This window comes from Saccostrea cucullata, unplaced genomic scaffold, assembly GCF_032062105.1.
Source record: "Saccostrea cucullata isolate Sc308-1 unplaced genomic scaffold, CSIRO_AGI_Scuc_v1 ctg234, whole genome shotgun sequence".
NCBI classification, from domain to species: domain Eukaryota; kingdom Metazoa; phylum Mollusca; class Bivalvia; order Ostreida; family Ostreidae; genus Saccostrea; species Saccostrea cuccullata.
Window position 1 is genome coordinate 240,131 of NW_026931351.1, and position 24,034 is coordinate 264,164.

At 32.4% G+C, this 24,034-nt stretch overlaps 2 protein-coding genes across 2 annotated transcripts; one reads left to right on the top strand and one right to left on the bottom strand.

Annotated features, from left to right (window-relative positions):
- The first annotated feature begins 135 nt into the window (after positions 1-135).
- On the top strand, positions 136-5,409 carry LOC134232295 (poly [ADP-ribose] polymerase tankyrase-2-like). Its single transcript, XM_062714249.1, has 9 exons — positions 136-151; positions 970-1,203; positions 1,402-1,484; positions 3,433-3,537; positions 3,647-3,698; positions 3,856-3,972; positions 4,340-4,438; positions 4,538-4,600; positions 4,828-5,409. Exons 1-9 carry the CDS (start codon positions 136-138, stop codon positions 4,995-4,997), a joined length of 939 nt encoding a protein of 312 aa, XP_062570233.1. The 3' UTR covers positions 4,998-5,409.
- A 4,731-nt stretch (positions 5,410-10,140) lies between these two features.
- Positions 10,141-11,349, bottom strand: LOC134232315 (protein Fer3-like). The gene has a single exon (XM_062714269.1). The coding sequence runs from the start codon at positions 11,199-11,201 to the stop codon at positions 10,527-10,529; it is 675 nt and encodes a 224-aa protein (XP_062570253.1). The 5' UTR covers positions 11,202-11,349; the 3' UTR covers positions 10,141-10,526.
- Between the last annotated feature and the right edge of the window lie 12,685 nt (positions 11,350-24,034).

Here is a 24,034-nt window from a genome sequence, read left to right on the forward strand (position 1 = left end):
AACTGTAAAAATGTTTTTGCAACCACGGGAGGCTCACCGCGGGTATCTATTCCGGAAATATGCAGGATTCTCCTCCTCAATAAGATCGATGACGTCATTTTCAAAACATTGAGATTCGTCTGCTGTCACAAGGACATGGAAAATTCAACAGGTAGGCTAATATTTAATGTATTTTCTACTCTTATTTTTTGTTACTCGCGTATCTGAAATGACTAAAATTTATGAATAACCACAGTGACCATGTTTTAAGAAAGGACACAGGAGTTGGTATTTTCATCCATTAAATGAAAATACGTGAGAAACAAATATGAAATCCATCAAAGAACCTGGCAGTTACAGGTATCAAATCATACACCACAACTGAACATGGCGAAGAAGTAATTAAAGAAGGGGGAGGGGGTACCAGGACGGTAATTAATATTTCTAAATAATTTATCTTCTTCCTGAAATCTGCAGATAGCTTCCTGAAATAGATGCGGTCGAGAGCTTCAAAAAGTGAGCGAAGATGGCTGGTGGGATTCATATTTATAATCTTTCCCGATGGAAGAAATTAAGGGGGTTGATATTTGGATCAATGTGCAAAAGTCCAAATTCCCTCATCCCCCAGGAGTCGCAACACTTGCTGTTTTATATATATCAGTTACATTCTAGGTTTAGGTCACCTATCAAAAAGATGCTGATGGTCATTAACCCCCCACCCTCCCACCCCAGTGCGAAATATCTGACGAAATATCTGACGTTTTCCAGACTTTTTCACGAGTTTGATATTTTACGTTTTCCTGGCACGTAATATCAAAATTTTTTTTTTTTTAAAGCTTAGAAAACGTCATATGTTTCGGACTAACCCCCCCCCCTCCCCTCTTCATTTGAAAAAATGTTTCATCTGAAAAAAAATATCTACTTGCCTACTTGATAATGTAGTTGTAGGCCTAATTTTTGTTGGTGTGATTTTGATAAATTTATATTCAGAATCTGATTGGACAACACTGATTTTGGACAAGCAATACATTTTCTCTCTAGCTGTCCATTATGCATTGGTTATCCACGAAGTCGGGAGTGAAGCACTTAATGGAGCTATGGAGCTGGGAACCAAAAGTTTGGATCATGTTTTACAATCCCTGCCTACTTTACAACTGGAAACGCAACTCATCCTGATATTTTGCACAGTATCATTACTGACTTGTTGGTTCACATGCGTGAAAGGTAATGGGAACTTGGATTTGTAAGAAATGTACAAAAAATGCTTAAATCATTTATAAAATGATTTTTGTATACTTTTTTAGTATTATTTTCATAATCTTTACTTAAAATTTAATTATGATTAAGTTATAATACTTATTATTCATGATCTTATTTTTAATAAACGTAAAAGATAATAATTTACCTGTTTTTCTCCGACAGTGTCAAAATATCGTCGTGATCACCTTTTCCCTCCCGCTGGCTCAAACTCGATGTATGATTGGAGTGTGTTCGATTTAGCGAAGGTATTTGTTAAACGGAATGTCCAGAATTGCATTGTTTTTATTTTTTTGTTAAATAAGAATTGAAATCTGAATTTATTTACTGAATGCCTGGTTATTTTCGCCCCATGTTATTTTTCTCCCTTTAATCATGTTAATACTTGCTAATAATTTTGCCCTTTATTTAAATTTTGCTTAGTCACAAGCTTAAGTACGGCGAAAAGGACGTAAATAAAAAGGGGCGAAGATTTCATGTATACACTTTTAATGGTACGAAATGTTAAAAAAAAAGTCTATATTATATGACACATCAAAATACAATAAAATAAAATACATAAATAATATGACACATCAATAATTATATATTAAATTAAATACAGTAGCAAGGCATGTAGTCACTGTCGCCAATTTGCACAAGAAAAGTATGAATGATAATAAAAAGCACAATGCCCAGTGTACCTCGCAAAGCATCCTCATAAATAAACAAAGGCAAAATGTATGATCCTCTCCCACTCTGGCCGGGAAGGAGAAAGATGAGCGGACTCCGGAACATGGCTTGAGACGATGCTCGCACAGCATTTTTAAAGGTGTTTTGAAGACAGAATGCGTTATGTAAAAGAATGGTTTCTATAATGGCACAAGATCTGTTAGTGCAACATCCAAGAAAGTCCATTAAGTCATTACAATTTCCATGCAGAATTCAATTGTTTTCCTTGATATTGTGAATCTAAAACAAATAAGACATAATGCTATTACTAGCATTTAGTGGCGATGTCTAAGAAAATTCAGTTTCATTTTAAACAATTCAATTTTTCATTCTTATTTCGATTAATTTTAGTTCTGTTAATTAGTGACTCAGATTTGACTTTAAAGCACTGAACTAAAAAACGATTTTCTTTTGAAAAGATTGCTTCTGAAAATTCTTTTGTCCGCCCAAGATTTATTTTTAGATCATGATCTCAAGGCCTTGATGTTCCAACCAAATAATTTTTCTTCTTCTTGAAATTCTAAAATATCGCGGAGACGTGAAGACCGGTCCTTCAATGAGACGTATAAAACGAAGTCCCTCTTCTGCCTCATGCGCAGTAGGTGCTGGCTTGAAAATGATCTCAATATGCTCAAATGCCTTTAATTCCGAGTGTTGGTCTAAATTTGCAGTCCTTCACCGGCAAGTATTTGGGTCTCAAAGTATGAGTGAAATTTTCTCAGAAGTGGCCTCAAAAACAAACAACAGTCTGTTAAAGGCTCATCTCATTTAAATAAACTAAAGGTACTGTGAGCGATGAGCTCACTAAATAAATACCCCCCGCTTCCCATAAACAAAATATGTGTCGGATCAAAAAGTAAAATAGGAGGTGCACAATGGCAATATGTAATAAAGATTCTTTGAAAGTTTCATCAAATTTCATTCAGTGGTATGAGAGGAATTACGGATAAGAGATGGGTACCCCAAAGCGTAACAGACGGACGGACGGACAGACAGACGGACGGACGGACGGACGTACAGACGGACGGACGGACGGAATTAACGATTACTATATACCCTCCCGCTTTTCAAGCGGGGGGTATAACAAAGACCAAAATAAATAGGTTATTTTGTTTAACAATTTTGGGGTAAAAGGCGGATTCTTGGATATTTATAATATCAGATTTATAGACAGTACACTTCACTGCATTGATTTATTTTTATCTTTTAGAAAAAAATAAAACTATAAAAATAATTTTAATTTCGCCGGGGAGGGTGGGTAGGGGGGGGGGGGGTTTATTTCATCCCTCTGCGGACCATAAAAATCCCTGCTTTCAGTCTGATTTTTAAATCACAAACAAAAATCTTTTGAGACTGACAGAAAGTAACAGCCGTACTTATTTTGTTTGGAAAATTATAATAAACAAAGGATGGCCTTTTCAACAACTATATGTAATTTTAATTTAGAATATATACATGTACAAGAGCGATTTTTTTCCTCAACAGACTGCGTATGAACCAGGTCATACAGAAGCTGTTGTTAAATTGGTGGAACAGTACGGATATGACGTCAACTACGTTATGCCGACTAACGGACTCTCACTATTTCTGGTCAGTGATTAGTGCTACATGTTCTTTATTTGTCCCGTCTGTATAATACGGGTTTAAATTCTAAAATATCACTTTATAAAATGTGATTCTTATGGCGTTTTCGTTACAGTGCGCATGTCTTAGTGGGAGAAGAAATTTAATTTTGTACATGCTGGAAAGAGGTAAATTTTAGTGTCAAAGATGTTGAAAAATTTCCATTAAATATTCCATGTAGTAATTTCATTAAAAAATATAAATATCTGTAGTATATAATTCAAGTAAATTGCTACATGTGCTATTTATAATGCATATTATGACCATTAAAAGTTTTTATTTTAGGAGCCAATGTCAACGTGACCACCTCCTCTGGGGACACCTCGCTATATTTAGCTACTTACGGTGTCCTTAACTCCCCCCAAAAGGAACTAGAAATCCTTTCTGATCTGATACAGTCAGGTGCAGTATGCATTTCAATACTATCCCATGAAATAAGTACTCGGAAAATTTGGGACGTCAACCCAGTACCACACCTCAAATTTAACTCTTTTTCTAAGTTGTTAATAAATTAAGGTTAATAATATTATAGTTGAAGAAAAAATATAGTAAAAGCGAGATAATTTATGGTATAATTATTACATTATTTGGAAAAATATATTTTTTAATTTGTAAAAGTCTTACAGGACTGATCTTAAAGTTAAATCAGCGCATGATAAATAATTTTAAAAAGTTCTTTTTATTTCTTGTTTTATTGTATTTAATTTATTTAATTGGAACAACATTTTATTTACATTTGATTTCTTTAATTAATTTCGGGTATGCTCAGGATGTGATGTGAATAAACAAAACCAGAAGGGTTACACCCCTTTACATCGCGCGGCCAGCAAAGGAAATATACCGGTCATCAAAACTCTCCTCAAACATGGTATGCTTTATAAAATAACTATTTTTATAAAGTATATTTGAAGAATACAGTTAGAATGATAAAAGATTAAACATTAATTGACATTATTACAATATTCAGGTGCGGATCCTTACCTATGCAGTAAATCTGGAATCTATCCTATTGACAGTGCCATTACAGCAGGTAGGAGGTGCAGAACAGATTTTATACCCCCCTTTTTTTTTTTTAAAAAAATCCCTTTATTATATTGTAACAGAAAGTAAAATTTTCATATGGTTTTTATTTTATACCAGTAAAGAGCAGTTATCGCAGCAGGGATATTTCAAAAATATATTTGATTACATCTGTATAATATAAATAAATTTAGACCAATATCGTACACACTACACACTGTTATATATTACTATTAGGTCATGTTGAGGCTGCAGAACTGCTGAAAATTAATGTTAAGAATCCTCATGTATGGGACGTGGTGGACCCCCACACCCCTCCACGGATACAACTGGGTCTTCAGAGTCCCCCAAGACGCCACCTAATGGAGTCCTCACGTAAACGGTCCCTCCACAAAGTAATCACATAGTGATGACTGCTGATATTGATATGGAAGAAAATGAGCAGATCTAGACTTTCACACAGGAAAGTTTTATGTTAGGTTTGATTTTCATAAAGTTCTGTAAATTCTGTATGATTGTTTACTTACATATTAAAGATATGAAAAGGTCTCTTGATAAGAAATTTCAATTTCTGTGATAACCTATAAATGTTGGTATTATGAAATTTTAAATGTACATGTAGATATAAACATTTTAGTGGGGAATATTATTGGTGTATTTATGCCTCCTCCTTCCTTTACCTATTGTTATGAAATTTTTTGAAGATTCTTAAGCATAAGCTAAACAAACATTGCTGAACCAGATGGAAAATAAATAAATATGAGTAGAATCTACAGCTTTTTAAACTTGTTTAACATTCTTTTTAAATTGCTGCACTATCTTTGTGCAGATTATATCTTTAATAAATCCAACCAAGATGAATTACTTTTTAAAGATAATTTCAGAAATATTCATTCAATCAGCAAACTTGCACATTTTCAGGTCAGATAATACTTTCATGTAGCTAACGGAAGAGACCCATTTAATACCAACTGAAATTGAAGGAAAAATTAAATCAAATTTTTTAAAAAAAAAATGGAGAAAAGCAATATGGCCAAGTTACAATGCTGTGTACGATTGTTCAGTAGTCAACTTATAAACAAATTAAACAATGAACAGTGTTAATTATCTTGGAAATTGAAAGTTAAAATGTGTCTCACTTATAGTTATCAATTGATTTTTTATGTGTGAATGCTATATCTAGTGTGACAAGTATACTGCTTATCGATCTACTAAAAGGTACAAGGTTCCGAATGGTGCTTACACATGTCACTTTAAAAAATCACTTAAGGTTGTTTATTACTGTATTGGAATTTTCTATATTTTTTCATTTGCTTTATGCAATGTGTAATTTGTTTAGAAGAAACCAGAAATTATTTCTAATCCAGTGAATATAGTCCCCAAAATTATACAGACATAAAGTTAATTAAAATAAGGAATTGATTTGGTAATTTATATCAGCTTTTGCAAATTACTAAAAATCAATATACATACTCGGTAATGTGCACATATATAATGTTATTGAAACTCACAGAGGTATGGAGAGAGATAGAGAGAGAGCCGTTATGAACACGTGTTACAATTTAATTTTCCTTGTCCTGAGATGTACCGTTGCACCATCTGGGAGTTTGGACGGAAACAGCTCAATACCATCCCAACTGTTACAGATAGCATAATCTTCAATTAAATTTAGCTTCAGTTTTAATTGAGAAAAAATACAGTAATTTTTAAATTTGGTTAAATTCAAAATTTACATTTTAAGCATGTCAAAAACAGCTTGATAATCAAAGTTTGAATAATTACTGCCTGATTAAAACAAAATTGATTGATAGCTCGGATGTTAATGCCTCCTAGGTGATAAAGTTAAAAGCTGAAAAAAACATCGTCTGTTATTGAAGCATGGATAGTATGTTAGTAATTTTATCTGTCCCTAGTCATAATTATTCATTAGATAGTGCATGTGCAGTTGAACTTTACCTGTATTTTCATAGCTCTAGTGACATCGTGATTTGAACTTAACAAATTAAGATTCCTTCAGATAAAATCCTAGACCGTTTGGGCATATCAATTAAGCTACAATTTGATTCTCTTAGAGATATTACTCTTTTTTACTTAAAATGTTTTAAAGCGTGCAGTTTTGAAGATATTGTCAAGGAGAACATTAAATATTTAACATTTTTATCACACTTTAATAATTTGCATATCTCTTGCATTAATATAAATTTTGCATAAATAAACCCTACTGTTTAGATTTTTTCACTAAACTAAATTGGAAAATAACACATTTTAGATTTAAAAAAATCTAGCCAACGCCGATTTGTAGAATTGGACCCCATTGTGTATGAAAGTAGGTCCAATTTTTTGAATGCATTTAATTTGCTGCGTATTTGTTATGTGGCAGATGATTTACAAATTAAATTTTAGTTTCTTTTTTTTTTAATAAAATGTTTAAGCTTCTGCTGAATTATCAGCGTCTTGAACATTTGAATTATCCTGATGGCACTTTATAAACTATTGTAGAAAATATTAAAGCGTCCACGTTTTTTTTCTTTTCTAAAATATATTATGCATTCTTTTACTGAGACAAGTATACCTTATTGCACTAGTTTAGTAAGTAGAGTTTTAGTGAGTAGACTTTACTTTTTCCAAAAAAATTATTAACAATGTTTTATCATTAGAAAGATTTGTAAGTTTTTTTGTCATCCTTAATTAAAACATGCAATGATTAAACTAATGAAAGTTTGTTCGGGATTATTTCTATACGTCGAAAACAGGTCATAAATTTCTTGTCTGACTCTGAAATAGGAGTGATAAATACATCACAATATGTTACACCGCTGAAATACTTCAATCAATATTCCACCAAATGTTACCTAGACTCACTATTGAAGAAGGAAAACGTTTTGAATAAAATCAATTGCAAAGTAATTGTACCTTGAAAATATAATATTTCATATTTTACCGTTTTTATCTAGCAGTATATATACATATCAACTTGGATAGATTAATATTAATTTTAGAAAAGTATGAAAACACGAGAAAATGATGAATTTCATTTTGATAGTTTTAAAAGTAGTTAAACAGTCTGAATGATGATAATTAAGGAAAAAAAAACTAAGTGTCCTAACTCCTTAGTCATTCATGAAAAAGACTATCGAATATTCTTAAGACCCTCTAACTGTTTGCTAAGATTGGTACAATATATAAAAATGCAGGAAAGAAAGAAATTCTTTTCTCCTTGATTAAAATTTATCCCAGGTATCTTTTTCAACGTAATTTTTCTTTATGTTTAAAAAACGTTTAGCTTATTATTAAAATAAATTAAGGCTATCATAGATATCCCAGTGATTTAAAATTGTTTTTTTTTGGCATGATCTTTGTAGTCATTTTGGTCAAATTACAAAACTATATAAAACATTTATTTATCTTCTTTCCATTAAAAAAAATATTAAGATACAATGATATTTTTAAAACCGGTGCTGTGAATCGGATAAATGTTTGCCTCTTATGAAGCATTCAAATATCAATGAATTCAAGAAAAGTTTCCTCTTTCTGGTGATTATTTTCATATATCTAGTAAGTAAAATATATTGACTCTGTTTTCAAAAGAACTTAAGAATAGGTATAAAATGTCATTTAGTTCTAAAATTTTATCAACTTCATTATATTACACTATATGACATTATATTGTTAAAATGAATGTTATTGGAAACCCCTTACATTAACGGCATTTAAAATTTACATTCACGTTAAAATCACAGTAATATTAGAAACCGAGTAAAAACAACATGTTCTCCTTTTACGGAACATAAATATTGACTAAAAATAAAATGCACGTAAATTGCAAAAAAAAAAAGATTCTTTTGTGTAAAAAAAGTTCATTTGTTCTTAATGTTTTAACTTCAAAGTTGGATTCTTACAAAGATATTCAGAGAGATCCTTAGCTACTCCCTTTAATTCAGATTCGAGATTTAAAAAAGAACAACACAAATGCGCTAAAAATAGGTAATTTGTTCAACAATAATTTTCCGCCCCACTCGTTTTAATTTTTTTTAAATTTTCAAATCTAAACATTTGTATTATACGAATGAGTAATTTTCTTGTAAAAGCAATCGAATTATTTTTTCCTGTGAAAAAAGTTATTGTTCACCTATACCAAACCCATTATATTTTATGTGTTAAAGATAACTTGCTTTGAAATAAAGGGATTTTAATTCTATATATTATATATATCTCTATACTGAGTAACAAGCTATCACTCTCTGTTCCATTTCATATGTCAAAATAAAGTAAAGACAGAGCTCTTATTTCCTGTAAAAATTCTTTTTTAGAATCCAGGTATTGGAAAACAGGCTTTGTGAAAATGCAATGTTTTTTGAATTTTACGGAAAACATGGATCTTAGACTACTTTCATCAAAGAATTGAAATATGAGCACAACATTCGATCCGAGAATTAAAACATGTTTTATGATCTTTGGAAACATATTCTTTATTATGTGATTGCACATTTTGGATTAGTTGTTGTGTTCTATGTGAAATATAGATGGTTTTCCATTGAGGTGATTTAAAGAAGAGTTATTCCCCATGGCAGCCATATTGTAGGGCAACATTCCCAGATCCATTCATTATTCAACCAAGTTCAATTCGTTATACTGGTTACTGAGGTAAAGATAACACTATGTTTCTTATGAATATACATTTGTTAAAGCCTCTATTAATTCATAATTTTAAGATTGTAAATATTTTCCCCCATCTATTTCTGGCATGCTTGTTTAAATTGGTTGCTCAAAGAGGAAAATTCAATGCTTTGCCCTACAAGATGGCGGCGAAGGGGAATAACTCCGAGGTTAAATATATCATAGGAAAACCATCTATTGAAAAAAATACTTCAACTTTTGGCTAATTTTAGCGAAATTTACAGGATATCGTAATAAAAAAAAACGCATTTCATGACATGGTAATGTATTAAATAGAGAGAAAATTACACCATGTTCAATAGAAACACGGTTCAATTTTCAGAAATTCACAGGGCCAAAGGAGACCCTACATTTAAGTGGCTCTTGCTCTTTAATCGTAATTGTCAGAACTGAATATCTTATTTTAATTTGGATACGTCATCAAATACACTGTATGTTGTTGCACTTTCATGTTAATCAGTTTTGTTTAACTGGTTGATAAAGTAATATAAAGCCCAAATGATGTTTTCATATTTATAAATAAATTTTATTTTATAAATTATATTTATAAAGGTGAGATTTTATGAAGTAATTCCTTTAAAAGACAAGGGAATCAGAAAACTAAATGATATACCTATAATTAGTGTGTGACAATCACATAAAAGTTGATTTTTTTTAAAATTTGAAATCGATGTTTAATTTTTTCAGAACTTTAGAATCCGTGTATATGTAGATCTATTAGTGATAAATATATTTTTTGGTATGTTTAAATAAATAAACATGAAAAATGCATAATTATTTTAATTTTTAATTTAAAATGTTGAACTACAGATTAATGTATCATACAACTGGAAGACATGGGTGATTTAGTTGAGATTTTTAAAATCAAATGTAAATAAAAATAAAAGCACTTTCTTCCCTTTGGCTCTATAGCAATGTTTTTTTAAAAAAAAAAACACCAATGATATATTCATGAATGAAATTGTGCAAGAAAATGTCGAGAAAAATATCATCAAGTATAACACTCACATTTTAAAATGTTTATACATATATGTATAATTTTTTATCTGTTCTTTTGACTTGAATTGATATGTAAGTACGTGGTGAGTTTGTCAACATTTTCAAGAAAATAGTTAATAAAATTTCACTGAACTCATCACCTGATAAAAAAACATGCAAAAAACACACTGTAGAATCCTTAAAATATATTTTCATCCGACAAAATTTTTATCATGGGATTCTTACACTGAATTTAAACATTCCCGCATCTAAATACTGTATCAGTCCTCGATTGATTCGTTACCATAATAAGGACTGCTTCCTTCTCTGTGCATGGAATTATACGCCTCGCTTTCCTCGGTTTTACAGGGTCTTAATTTTATCTTTTGAGGGTCCTGGCCTTCTGAAACACCCTTCATAAATGAAATATACGTCATAGCCAGTCTAAGTGTTTCTATCCGCGATAACCTTTTTTCATAGTTAAAAGCAGGAAGACGTTTGCGCAACTCGTCAAAAGCCTCGTTTAAATGAAACATTCTCCGTCTTTCGCGAACATTAGCAGCTCTTCGTTGGGCAACAGACTGGACTCGTTTTCGTTTTGGCTTCCCGTTTTTCCCGATGACCTGCTGACCCCCTGTAGACATATTGCTGTAGTCAATCCCTTGTGCTGAGTCAGAGTGGCTGGTGTAGGCAACAGGGTAGGCTTGTATCCCAGGATGGATACCAATGTCCCCAGCTGGCCAGTAGGCTCCATTCTCAAGCTCACTCTGCGGTAATGATGGATATCCAAAGTACTGGTATTGTGAAACTACGTCTGGTTGTCGACTAGCGTCAATTGCTGTATGATGGAATTCGTTGTATCCTGTGTAAACAATTCCATGAAAATTTGCCCCCTCTGAATATACGGGTGTTCCAAATCCCTGCATATTATGCGAATCCGAAGATGGTATATCCATAACAAAACACAAAACCTACACCTGCTCTCCAAAAACAATTTTTATAGGAGCATGGTTCTGTATCTCCTTCCTCTCCTTATCGCTTTATATCCTTTAAAGTTAAAGATATTAATTGAAAGGTCTAAAGAAAATTAAGGAACCTATTCTGTATCTTATAAATTATACAGTAAAGTTGTTGTCTATATTGAATGTTGGCAACAGGTTTTGGCTGCGGAAACAGATTTTCACAATCCTATTGGTCTGATTTACTTCGTCAAACTTGGTCAATATTTATGCTAGAAAACATTGATGTACGATGATTCATAATATATACTTGAGTAATATATATTATTATGTAATGCAATTGTAATATTTTGTCTCAATGATGAAATATTGTTTGAATATCGAATTTTAAGAAAATAATATGGCTAACGACTTATTTACAGCCGTTTTAAAAAATGGTTGTTCGTTACAATACTGAGAACAAGGTATGTTTTCAATACAAATCTGGCCCCGTATTTTTCTTAAATAAGAAAGTGTAGTAATGAATTAAAATTGATGCTTTTGAATCGATGAAATCTCTTAAAGTGAAAACATACAGATCGTATTTTTCATATGACCTCCTAGCTGCAGATCTGTAGCTCTCCGAAAAAAATAACGCTAATTGTGTATATTTATTCAAAAAAGTGCGCTCGGTTCTGCGATTTATTTCTCCATGTTTTTAAAACTGTAAAAAATATTACTAACCGTGTGTTCATATATTCTTTCGCTGTTCCACATATTCAAAAGTCATCGAACATTTCGCTTATTTATCTGCCTTCAAAGTATTTGTACTTTTTATTTTACTCAAAAATGAAATCTTTCCTTTTTTTGCAAAGTTTTAGAAGAATTTCACCCTTTTTTATGCGAATATGAGCAATACGAGCTGCAATATAAGTGTCGAAATATTTTGTTGAATATTTTTAAAAGTTATTTCTCTGGTATTTTTAAAAACATTTTACTTTTTACAAAAATTTTTTTTTCAAAAATGGAGCAATATAAGTGTCGAAATATTTTGTTGAATACAATCTCTTGATCGCAAAAAAAAAAATATATATATATATATATATATATATATATATATATATATATATATATATATATATATATAGCGAAAACTTCTAGGATTTTTTTTCCATTTATATCTGTCGTGTTGAAAATACTGTATAGCATCATCCCCATATGCATTACTGCATCCCCATATACACAATTGTTTTTCTTCTCATTAGACTGATCGTTTATAATAGATATTTTTTCTTCATATTATAAAAATTTAAAATGCTCAGAATTCCTTAAACCATTAAGTACTATTAGAAAACAACAGATAAATTTTAAAGAAATACAAAGGTGTAGTGACCCTCTGATAGGAGAGATAACTCCCAATAGATAATATTCCACACTCTTCAGGTGTAGCTTCTTTGGCCAAATTCCTGTCCTGTTTCACACATATGTCATTTGTGTTGAAGAAATAAACTCAGAGACATTGATTTTTCTTGGGAAGTGTATATTTTAATATTTGTTTATAGTATTGGACAGCTAACATGTGTACACGTATTTCGGTTTCCTTGACATGCCTAACTAAGAATAATTATTATTAATATTAATATTTTATTTACATGTAATTAAAAAAAACTTGATTAATTTGCTAGTAATTGTACGTATTTTATATCTTTACGTCTTTTTATTTTATGAAAAAAAAAAAATTTAAAACCCTGTTTGTCCGTCCTCTTTTAAGTCTTCTTTGAACGTGCCAACATGCAAGGAGCGAAGTCTGTATGTAAATTTTGCTCCAGACTGAGAATCTCATCTGAACTAAAGTCTGTAAGATTGACAGATAAAGAGCTCTTTGATTCGGTGGCTGGTGGTACACGATTGTTCTTTTTGTCAGGTTATTTCCGATAAGGAACGAAAGTCTAACTTTCAAAGTAGTTCAGTAAATATGGTATACTTTCAATATTTGAAAGACAAAATACAAAAATTTAGGTTAAGATAACTTAAGAATAAAATATCTGTGGCATTTCACTTGAAAGTATGGACAACTTCCAAGGCAAAAAACTTTTTGTCAGATTTTATATTTATAAATTTTAAAGAACTATGACCAATCCGATTGTAAGGTCTGCTCTCATCTTACATTCCATGTCGATATGCATGTGAAATATCTTCTTGGTAAGAAGTATTTATCTTTACAAGTAACAAGTGATAAAAGAATTATTCTTAAATCTCTGTTATGCTTTTACAAATTTGCTCATGTCAAAATAAACAAGCTGAAAATTCACAATCACCTGGTTTTTGTTATACTTGGAACTATTTTTTCATTGGGTTATTTTTTTTTTTTTTTTTTTTTTTTTTTTTTTTTTTTTTTTTTTTTTGATTTTCTTTTTCATATGGATAATCGTTTTAAACGCAAGGTTTGTTTAATATTAAAGAATATTCCACCATTCGTAGTTCATTTTTTGTCATACTCCTTTGTTTTTTTTGTTGTACATTTTACATGTTTATGTTTATATGTATGTCATCTCATTCTAGACCACCTACCACTGCCCAAATCAAAGATGCGACACCTATTTATCATTTCTACCACCTTGTTGTCACGGAAAATATTAATGCAAAATTTTTATGACTCCTGTTTCTATTAATTGCTAAGGTAGAAAAATCATTTTTTTTTTCCGTGTCTTCTCGCGTGCCAGGCTCGCTTAAGCTCACTTGGGGCGTGACTGTATTCATTACGAATACAAAATATGTAAACAACCAATAATAAAAATTGAATGAAATATGACTATTTTATGTAGATTTTTACTGATTACAATACGATAAAACGTTTAGCACTAAAAACTAAAACAAAGATATTAAATTTAACACATGCGAGTCCTTTTTCTTTTAATGCCAGTAGATCAACGCTTATTAATATTGAAAGTCCGAAAGTCGAATTCAAAGCCCTTAGATATATAATATATATTGGATGCCGAAGAAATATAAATTAATGACACATAAAATTAGGCTTTAGCAACAACAAATTAACATTTATTCTGAAGAATTTTTGAAATAGGTTTTAAAAAAGTATCATAATCATGCATGAATGTAGGATACATGTATAAATTGAACCATCTTCAGTCATATACATAAATATATTTATATGTTCTGATTTGAAGTCAGAAAAAGTAGTATATTTGGCTGTTATAATATGACAGGAGACGCCTATTATATATCACTGTTATGATCTTGTTTGCAATTTTAGAATCTGACTAATATTCTAAATATTGGACCGATTTTGAAAGACTCGTTTTGAATAAGATGAAATCTTTCTCGTTGTGGTCTTTGACTGCTTGACAGGGGATATTTAATCTTTGAAGGCATCCGGTCCAACCTTCAATATAGGGGTACCTATCCGGTCCAACCTTCAATATAGGGGTACCTGTCCGGTCCAACCTTCAATATAGGGGTACCTATCCGGTCCAACCTTCAATATAGGGGTACCTGTCCGGTCCAACCTTCAATATAGGGGTACCTATCCGGTCCAACCTTCAATATAGGGGTACCTGTCCGGTCCAACCTTCAATATAGGGGTACCTGTCCGGTCCAACCTTCAATATAGGGGTACCTATCCGGTCCAACCTTCAATATAGGGGTTAACTATCCGGTCCAACCTTCAATATAGGGGTACCTATCCGGTCCAACCTTCAATATAGGGGTACCTATCCGGTCCAACCTTCAATATAGGGGTACCTGTCCGGTCCAACCTTCAATATAGGGGTACCTGTCCGGTCCAACCTTCAATATAGGGGTACCTGTCCGGTCCAACCTTCAATATAGGGATATCTATCTATCTGTCCTGTAGATAGACTGTGCTATTGGTCCCTGTAGCTAGGTTACCTTCAACTTTACTCTCTCTTTTTGAATTCAAAAATTGTATAAACAACGATACGAAAAGATGTATTCAAATACTTTTTTAATTCCTACTATACTCGTTTAATTAAACTTTAATATGTGACTAAATTGAAGTGATGTTATTCATATAATTACATGTATATAGAAATATTATGCATTTGACACGAAATCAGAAAATACTGATTATTCAGCAATCAATCTGAATACAAATTTGCAAATTCTCTGGCTACCGGGTAACAACATTATTTATTTAAAAAATAATGCACACGCTCTCATCGTGCTATAGTTAGAGAGGAAACATCAGTTGAAGTAGCTTTTGGATTAAAAAAAGATTAATTGCTCATTTCAAGGTCATAACGGGTTATCTTGGTACAGGATACTAACATGGCGAAGAAAAACTTGTATAATTGTTTTAATTCCTGTCTCAGCATCAAAACTTGCTATTTTTCGTCACTGTATGCAACAATTTCTAACGACAAATCAGTAGCTTTTTATGCTTTGGACAATTTGTAGGCTCACCTTTCTTGTATGCCTAACACAATATGAGATAACCCCTCTTGTATGCCTTATACAATATGTAAAATCAGATCTCAGGATTGCTCTGGGCAATTTGTATGACCACCAATGCTTTGGACAATATGTGTGGTCAAACTTTTTTTTGCCTTTAATTTGACAATATATAAGATCACACCAATTTATAGATTCGTATTCATCAGGACTGTTTGTGTAATTGTAGGAAACTTCTGTTGTATACCTTGAACAGTATGTAGGATCACTCCTATTCTGTAGGTAGAACATAAAATTTACAGGATCATTTTTAAGCGGTTAGCTAGCTAACCGCTTTATGGCATGGGCTCCAAAAAACCGGAAACTTCCATAAGGCGCTACCTATCGACATCGCTTTATGGCACGTAACCTTATCCTTCTGCAACCAAAACCGGAAATTTCCACAAGGCGCTACCTATCGACAACGGTAACTTCAGCAAAGCGCTTCCTATGATTTGTATACTGTTGGCGTAATACGCCCCCTGGTGAGAGATTGACAATATGCTGTGTATGAAGAGTGGCTATTATAACGATTATATCGAATTCTTATTTAAGTATTTACCAAAGCATTGACAATACTTAGAACAATAACTTAAAGTACTGAGAATTTGGTCCTTATTACATGTACATCGTGCGATCGCGATTTATAGCAACTGTTAGTTTATTTTTGAAAGTTGAACGATACGGTTAATTATACAGCAGGTTGAAGGTTATTACAGACTGCAAAAACATCAGCAAATCTCTCGATCGAGTTTGATTTTCCTTGCCAAAGTATTAAGAAACACCATTTATTAAGTTAAGTAATACCTGAAAAACGCTGTTATAAAAACACCGAATACATCTGTAAGGTTTACACTTTTTGTAACGTTTTTATGGAAACAATTGGATTACCTCCACAATGAAACGTATGTTTTCTTCTCTTTTCTTCTCTGTCTAATAAACAGATTATAAAAGCTCTGCTTCCAGGGGTAAATTCTCTACCCCGTCTTTGATAATTTATTACAAACGATCATAAGGGATCACTTACTCTTAGTTTTGAAAAAAAAAATAATGGGGCACTTAAAGTAGTAAAATTAATTTTGAAAAAAATGGACAAATATATATTAATCTTAATCGGCATTGTGATCCTCTTCTAAAAATCAACCGACATTATTATTCATAGAAGAATGAGGTATGAAAAATCTTGGCAATTAGCAAAAATTTAAAATATATACTAATGCTTATTTATAAGTTTTGAAAATTTGATCAATTCCTAGGGAACGTATTATTAGCTGTGAAAATACTTTTTAAAATTTGAATTTATCCAATTTGTCGATTATTATTTTGAGCGTTTGAGAAGAATTAAATTAAAATACAGGTGTTTAGAGGCACATTGATAGAAAAAAAAAATCAGTGTATATTGTTTAACCGACATATTGAAGAAAATGACACTGATAACTTCTTAAGTTACACTGACTTTTAGTGTACATTTGAATTTTTAAATACTAGTATTGATTGATTAGACAACTTTCCTTTTCACATGTTTTATTTGAGAACAATATTGCATATAGAGTATATGGCAAATACACATTATATGTCCTTATCTAGACATATTGTGCAAGACTTCTTTTAAATGATTCTCATATACCATTTACTTTATTCGAACATTTACTTGTTTGAAAAGTCAATAAAGTACATTTCATAAAGCTTGATAATCTTGTTTACTCGCCAGTCTTCCCGTAGAAGTAGTAGTTCATAATATTTCTAAACGGAAGTATCTGTATCAAAATACAGAATGATCAATGATCGATTTAAGAGGAAAAACTGACTCCTGAAAGTTCAAGAGGTGGGATCCGTTGCCTAGAAGAAGTAAGCATCCCTCGTTGACAGGTTACACCCGCAGTGAGCCTACACATCTTGAGCTCTCTGATATCAATTCATTTACAAAGTCTCTGTTCAGCCATCCTTTTTTCTCTGACTAGCCAGCTGTAGATCTACACTACTCCAAATCCATTAATCTAAAGAATTTAACTTGTCATTTTTTTAGTTGTTTGCTATAGTAGGCTTTACAATTACCTAATTTCAGATTCAATAGAGCATGAAAGACAATTAAAATTTCAACATCAACATAATTGTTTTCATCCAGAGAACGATTGGATGCCACCAAGAGAGAAGTTTTAAAAATGCACGTCCTGTCTTTCAAACTGAAGAAATCTCATGTTTGAATTTTGAAACATGCATTTCAATCTAATTAAAATTTATTTAAATGTTCCAAATCTGCTACCGCTTCTCAAACATCTAACATCCCATTCGGGGTCACATCAGAGCGACCTTTCGATTATGAATACATGTACTAGTAAACACAAACACTTTGGCTATGTAGATTCAAGCCTCGGTAAACAATTCTCAAATTAATTCCACGGCAACATATCATCATTTTTGATACTGTCTTACGTTGAATTAAAGTAATTTTGGAATAAATTTCATGTATAGTCTGCAGTCTGGCATCTGAACGTGAATAATGCAAACGAAAGAGCGCAAACTATACAAGATACCCCACACGTCATACATAACACAACTTTTGCAATGCATATTTTGTTTACTACAAAACTCCTCGGGTGTTTTGGTTCGGTGGTGAAAACAAGAAACCCATCTGAACTATAAGCCAAGATTTCGGAGGAACCATTTTCTTTGGCTAATCGAAGATTCACTCTTACATGACCCCAAATAGGATGTTGTTAGATGTTTGAGAAGCAGTAGCGGATTCGGAACATCTGATTTTAATTAGATAGCATCCATCTGTGACATCAGTTTGGAATGTTATTGGTTTTACTATTAAGTAAAGTATTAGAAAAACAGAATGTCTGTTTTTTTTTTTCTCTGATGGTATTGGACAAAGATATGCATTCTTAAATATCATTTCATGCACTTTTTTCGGTACATATTAGATGAAAGCATGCTAACCGCTTTTCAGTACTTTCAGTACTTTGATTGTTCATGCCTTGTCTTATATTTAGTATACTGTAGATTCCTTATTTTTTGCGACTACTTATTAGACCTTAAAAACCGAGGCCCCGTGTCAGCGGCAGGCGCTGGCACGATAAAGATCCCTCACTGCTCAATGGCCCTGAGTGCCGAGTAAAGGTCAAAATTTGAAGCCCTTCACCGGCATACGGTGACGTCTCCATATGAGTGAAATTCTCGAGAGGGACGTGGAACAATATACAATCAATCAATCAACGACAAATCGCGAGAATTATAATTCGCGAATGGACGGTTGATGAAGACATTTTACATAGATTTCTGATATGCTGAACACCATAAAAAAAAGGCGAGTAATTTTATTTCGCGTGTGGTGCTTCTCGCGAAATTACGCGATAATTAATTCCACGCGTATATTTAGGAATCTACAGTAATAACGCTTCTTCTTTGCGTTGAACAATTTGTAGCACCATCCTTCTTGTTTTCCCGGTTCTTTCAGGATTCAATCAACCATCTGATTAATTGGACGAATAAAAGCATATCTATTTATAATAGTAAACGTGTTTAATATATGTGCTGCAATTAAGCCAAGCAAAATTTACTTTCAAAACATTATTTGTACTGAAAATCTTTTACTGGTTACAAATAATTCATTTTTTTCTACAGTTTATTTATTTCGCACAAACCATACAAAATAGTACATGAGGAACATAAATATAAATCATCTATTAATTAATTAATGAATTACGGTAAGTATTTTACACTTGCATGTAAAAAGGATACACATATAGTCAATAACAGTAATCTATTCGAATTTGCCATGAGATGATAGATCTTTACATTTGGTCTGCTGCAGTAACTGCTGTGTAGTTACCCTTATTTCTAAAAAAAAATTGTACCAAAATGTAGTGGCATTCATCACATAGTTTTCCATTGTAACATATTTTACATGTATTAAAGTTTAAAAAGTTGACAATGTTGTAAAAATATGCTCATTTGCATTGTAATCAAACACTGTACCCTGCGGCCATTCCATTTTTTAATTCTGAACAGTCGCTATTATTTCCTCTTCTATAATTTCACAATTGATAATACATTTCTACATGGTCTCATTCATCATCTAAGATAAAATCCATGTTTTCACCGTCAGAAAAATCATTGGAAATACCTTCATTCATTCCTTTTAAAAGTTGGAATATATGAATATCAACAGCGCACTTTTTATCTTGACTTCTTGCTTTTAAAATTCTTCAATGATCTTTTAATTTGGATTTGTTGAACGAAAGTGTTCCTGTTCTTATTCTTTAAAAACATTTTATAAGTTAAACAAGATTCCCAATTTAATGTATGCTCAGGTGATGAAAGAAATGATGTATTTCTAGGAAGGTTCCACAAGACTCTGAATTTTGAAGCAGCCAAAGGCATGGTATTGGAATTTTTCTCCTATCGTATTTATTCTTAAAACCCGATCACACTCCCCAAAAAGCAGAGAATTCCAGCTGGTCCATATTCTCTTTTTTTGAAAGTGCACTTTTCATCTTAGGACCGTGTGCTTTTGTGTCTTGAGACAAATAGAGGGCTTACTGTTTTATTTTTAAAAACATTTCGAATCCGCACGTGTTGGAGACCTGATACCCTTTTAAGAGGCACGCGTCGCTGACCGATTAGAATCCTTCGTTTCAAATTTCATCTAGACAACAGATAACATCGTGAAATTTTGAACTCAAATGTTAAAATGTAAACTAATTTCAATGACAAGTGTTTAGAAAACTTCCTGTTGGATGCTGTGTTATGTGAATGATTATGTTAATTCATTAGACAGCATATTTTATGATAAGGAACGTCGCCCTACGATCTGCTTATGGTCGTAGAGAATTATTTCATTTATTACGCAATTTGAACGTCGGGAAGAGTGGCACAAGTTAATCCCTTCATTTCTCTTCATCCTTAATAAAGATGTAATTTAGATCAATGATTTAGCATGCCATGAGGAATTCAAACGTAGCTTATTAAAATTTAAATGATATTGCAACATTTATATTCAGTTCTTGGTTTATAATTAACAAACTTAATAATTATACCTTATTATTATTGAAAGGTTTCTTGAATTAGAAAACCATTTTTGTTTAAAAAAAAAAAAAAAAAAAACAGTCAGGAAAACATGCTCTGTTAATTTAGGTATGCATACTGGCAAAAGACCTTGAGTAGTGAAACTCTCTGAATTTGTTTATTAGGAGTTCTCTATTATTAATCTGTTCAAAAGCTTATTTCTCAATTCAGTTTACTATAACTTTATATTTCCCAGTATTTGGCAGTGTTAAGAAAATTTGAAGTATTTAGTGGGACGGGAAAACCGGTATTCACCCCCCTGGAAATTCCCACCACTGGTATTTCCCGGCCAACCTTGTCTCTATCCGTTTACGGTACCCAGCATAAATACTTCTTGTATCCTCCTGATAATATAGAGCGAATGCATTGCCCACAATAAACGTGATTTTTTTAAGAATTTAAAACAACATGGCTAAATATTAATTTTATAATTTTTTCTTTTACGCCTGAAAGTATTGACTGTAATTTTGAGGGGGTTTTTTCTGTTCAAAATTTAGAAATGTACAAATTGAATGACATCATACATGCCAGATTTCCAGTATGGCCCTCCTTCATAGCATATTCTTTCATAGTTTATCAAATTCATATACTCTACTCATAATGAAGCTAATTTCGTAAATTCTTGAAGGCACAATAAGACCCAATCTTTACCTTCTTCTAATTTCATCTTTATTAATTTAATTAAGATATTTTAGATTTGCAAGACTGATAAGTTGTGCGTACATCAAACATTTTTATCATTCAAAAGTCATTCCTTATCTCAATTGCGCCTTTTTAGAAACCAAACTTTAATGTATTATGTCAGCTGTGTTGATACTTTTGAAAAAGCAATTAAGTTGTTTTAATTTTAATTGCCAGAATGACATGAAATCCAACTTGAAGTCACTGGTCATTTAATTCTAATTAAAGAATTTTGATACTTGTTCTAACTAGTTGATGACAAATTAATGAATTGGGTATTGGATAATAGTCAATAAATTAAACACTTGTCTAAGACACGCGACAATGAGGATGCGTAAAAGTCACACAAAGGGATCTTAAATATATAGTGCAGTCATTCGATCAAAATGTGGTCAATTTCTACGAAATAAATGATGACATCTTTTGAAAAGATGAATAATTAATGAATCTCTGAGAAAAAACCTTATTTTTCAAACATGACACTTCTCGCTGCAGTTTACATAACAACTCAAGGGATGTGTCAGTGGTTTAATGAGATGACTTAATTTGATAAATGTATTTATATATCAATGTTATTTTCTTTCCGACTTATGTCGAAAATTCCTTTAACTATTCCTGTTCAAGTCATCAAATATCTTTATTTCTATGAATTAATTAAAATCTTAACTCTGATCCTGATTAAGTTTGGTTTGTTTAAAATTAGGAAAGAAATCCCCTGAAAAGTGTAAATTGAATCTTCCCTCAACAAGAATCTACATATTTACGCTCAAGAATACTGTTTGCAATTGGGAATTGACGAATATATATTTGAAATGATTAAAGGTGGATACAACAAATACCAAAAGATATTATTAAAAAAAAACAATACAAAATTTAGAAACCCTATCCAATAGTATTTTTTATATTGATTGGTTTATCGATCAATTGATGTTAATGTCCTTTGAGAGAATTTTACAGTCTTGCCAGTCGACAAAAAGTAGCAGTGCAGGGCTTCAAATCAACACTTATATTCGGAGTTTAAGGGGAATACCCGTGACTTTACCTCTGATGCCGTGGGACTGGCGAAAGAACAGCCAAAAACTTATCCCAGAAATCGTAGGCTTTAAACAGTGTCAGGTAATTAAATCGTACCAGGACATCCTTATCATGAAGATTGATTGTATATTGTTAATGTCCCATTCGAGAATTTTTCGTATAGAGACGTCACTATATACCCGTGAAGGTCTTTAAATTTTGAGCTTTACTTGGCACTCAGGGCCACTGAGCAATGAGGGATCCTTATCGTGCCAACGCCTGCTGTGACACGGAGCCTCAGTTTTAAGGTCTCATCCGAAGGACCCACAACTTTTAATTCAAAGTGCCTATCGCATGGCGAAGGAACAGTTGCTAGCTACCACATTTTATTGACTTAGATGAACTGTATGGAGATTGTTGTTTGACTGATTGATTGTATGTTGTTTAACGTCCCTATCAAGAATTTTTCACTCATATGGAGACACTACCACTTGTCGGTGGAGAGCTACAAATTTTCTTCTATACTTGGCAGTCAGGGCCTTTGAGCAGTGAGTTATCTTTTTCGTAACAGCACCTACTTCGACACAGAACCACGGTTTATACGGTCTAATCTAAAGGACCGGTCTTCACGTCCCACAGTGGGATTCGAACCAGCGACGTAAGGATCAACTCTTTACTTATCGACTCTAGATCATAAGTTCTATAACCACTGCGCCTCGCGGACGACACTATGGAGGTAACAAACAGTATTCAAATGATTAGTCCATTAAACAATACAAAATAGGAGCAGAGTAAATACGGACCTCCGAAACATCAGAGTCGCGGCCGAGATTCGAACTCTCGACCTCATATTGACGAAGTGAGCTACCAACTGAGCTACCGTGAAGGATCCGATCATGAAGAGAGTGACCTACGAGTATAGCAAAAGAGACCTGTATTGTCTAAATCTCTAGGAGAACATGCACTCCATTTGTGTACATTCAAACGATTAAGAGATTTTAATAATCAGTCAATTCTACTGCTTGCCTTTAATTATTTTTTCATTCTTGCTAGACAAAATGGTATTGACTGAACATTCGTGAATGTGAGCTTTTCCTACAAAACAAAACGTTGTCTAGGTGGCGCAGTGAACAGAGCGTTTGCTCTTGTGTTGCGGCTTTGGGAGTTGATCGTTACGTCGCTGGTCCGATTCCCACTGAGGGACGAGGAACTGGTCCTCCGAATGATTCTTTTGAACAGAGGTCTTGTGTCGCAGATAGAGTCGAGTAGAAGCCTTAAATTTGAGCCCTAGCTAAATCAGCAAGTAGTGGCGGAAGAGGAGAAGTGGAAACTTCTGAAAGGGAAGTGTAACTTTAAAAAAAAAGTTCAGAAATAAATTTTTAAAAAGGAAAACAAATTAAAAAAAAAACAAAGTTAAAAAACCAAATTAACAAAAACAGAACTCAGACAAAAGAAGAAAGGTGTAAGATATCACTTCTTTATTGCATAAACCTGTTTGAAAAAGTTCTACTTGAGTGATGGAATACGTTTTTATCATTCTGGATACTGTAAACCAACTTTTATTCACGACGACTTTATTTCGTGATTTACCGGGAATAAACTAGTTCGCGACGATTAAT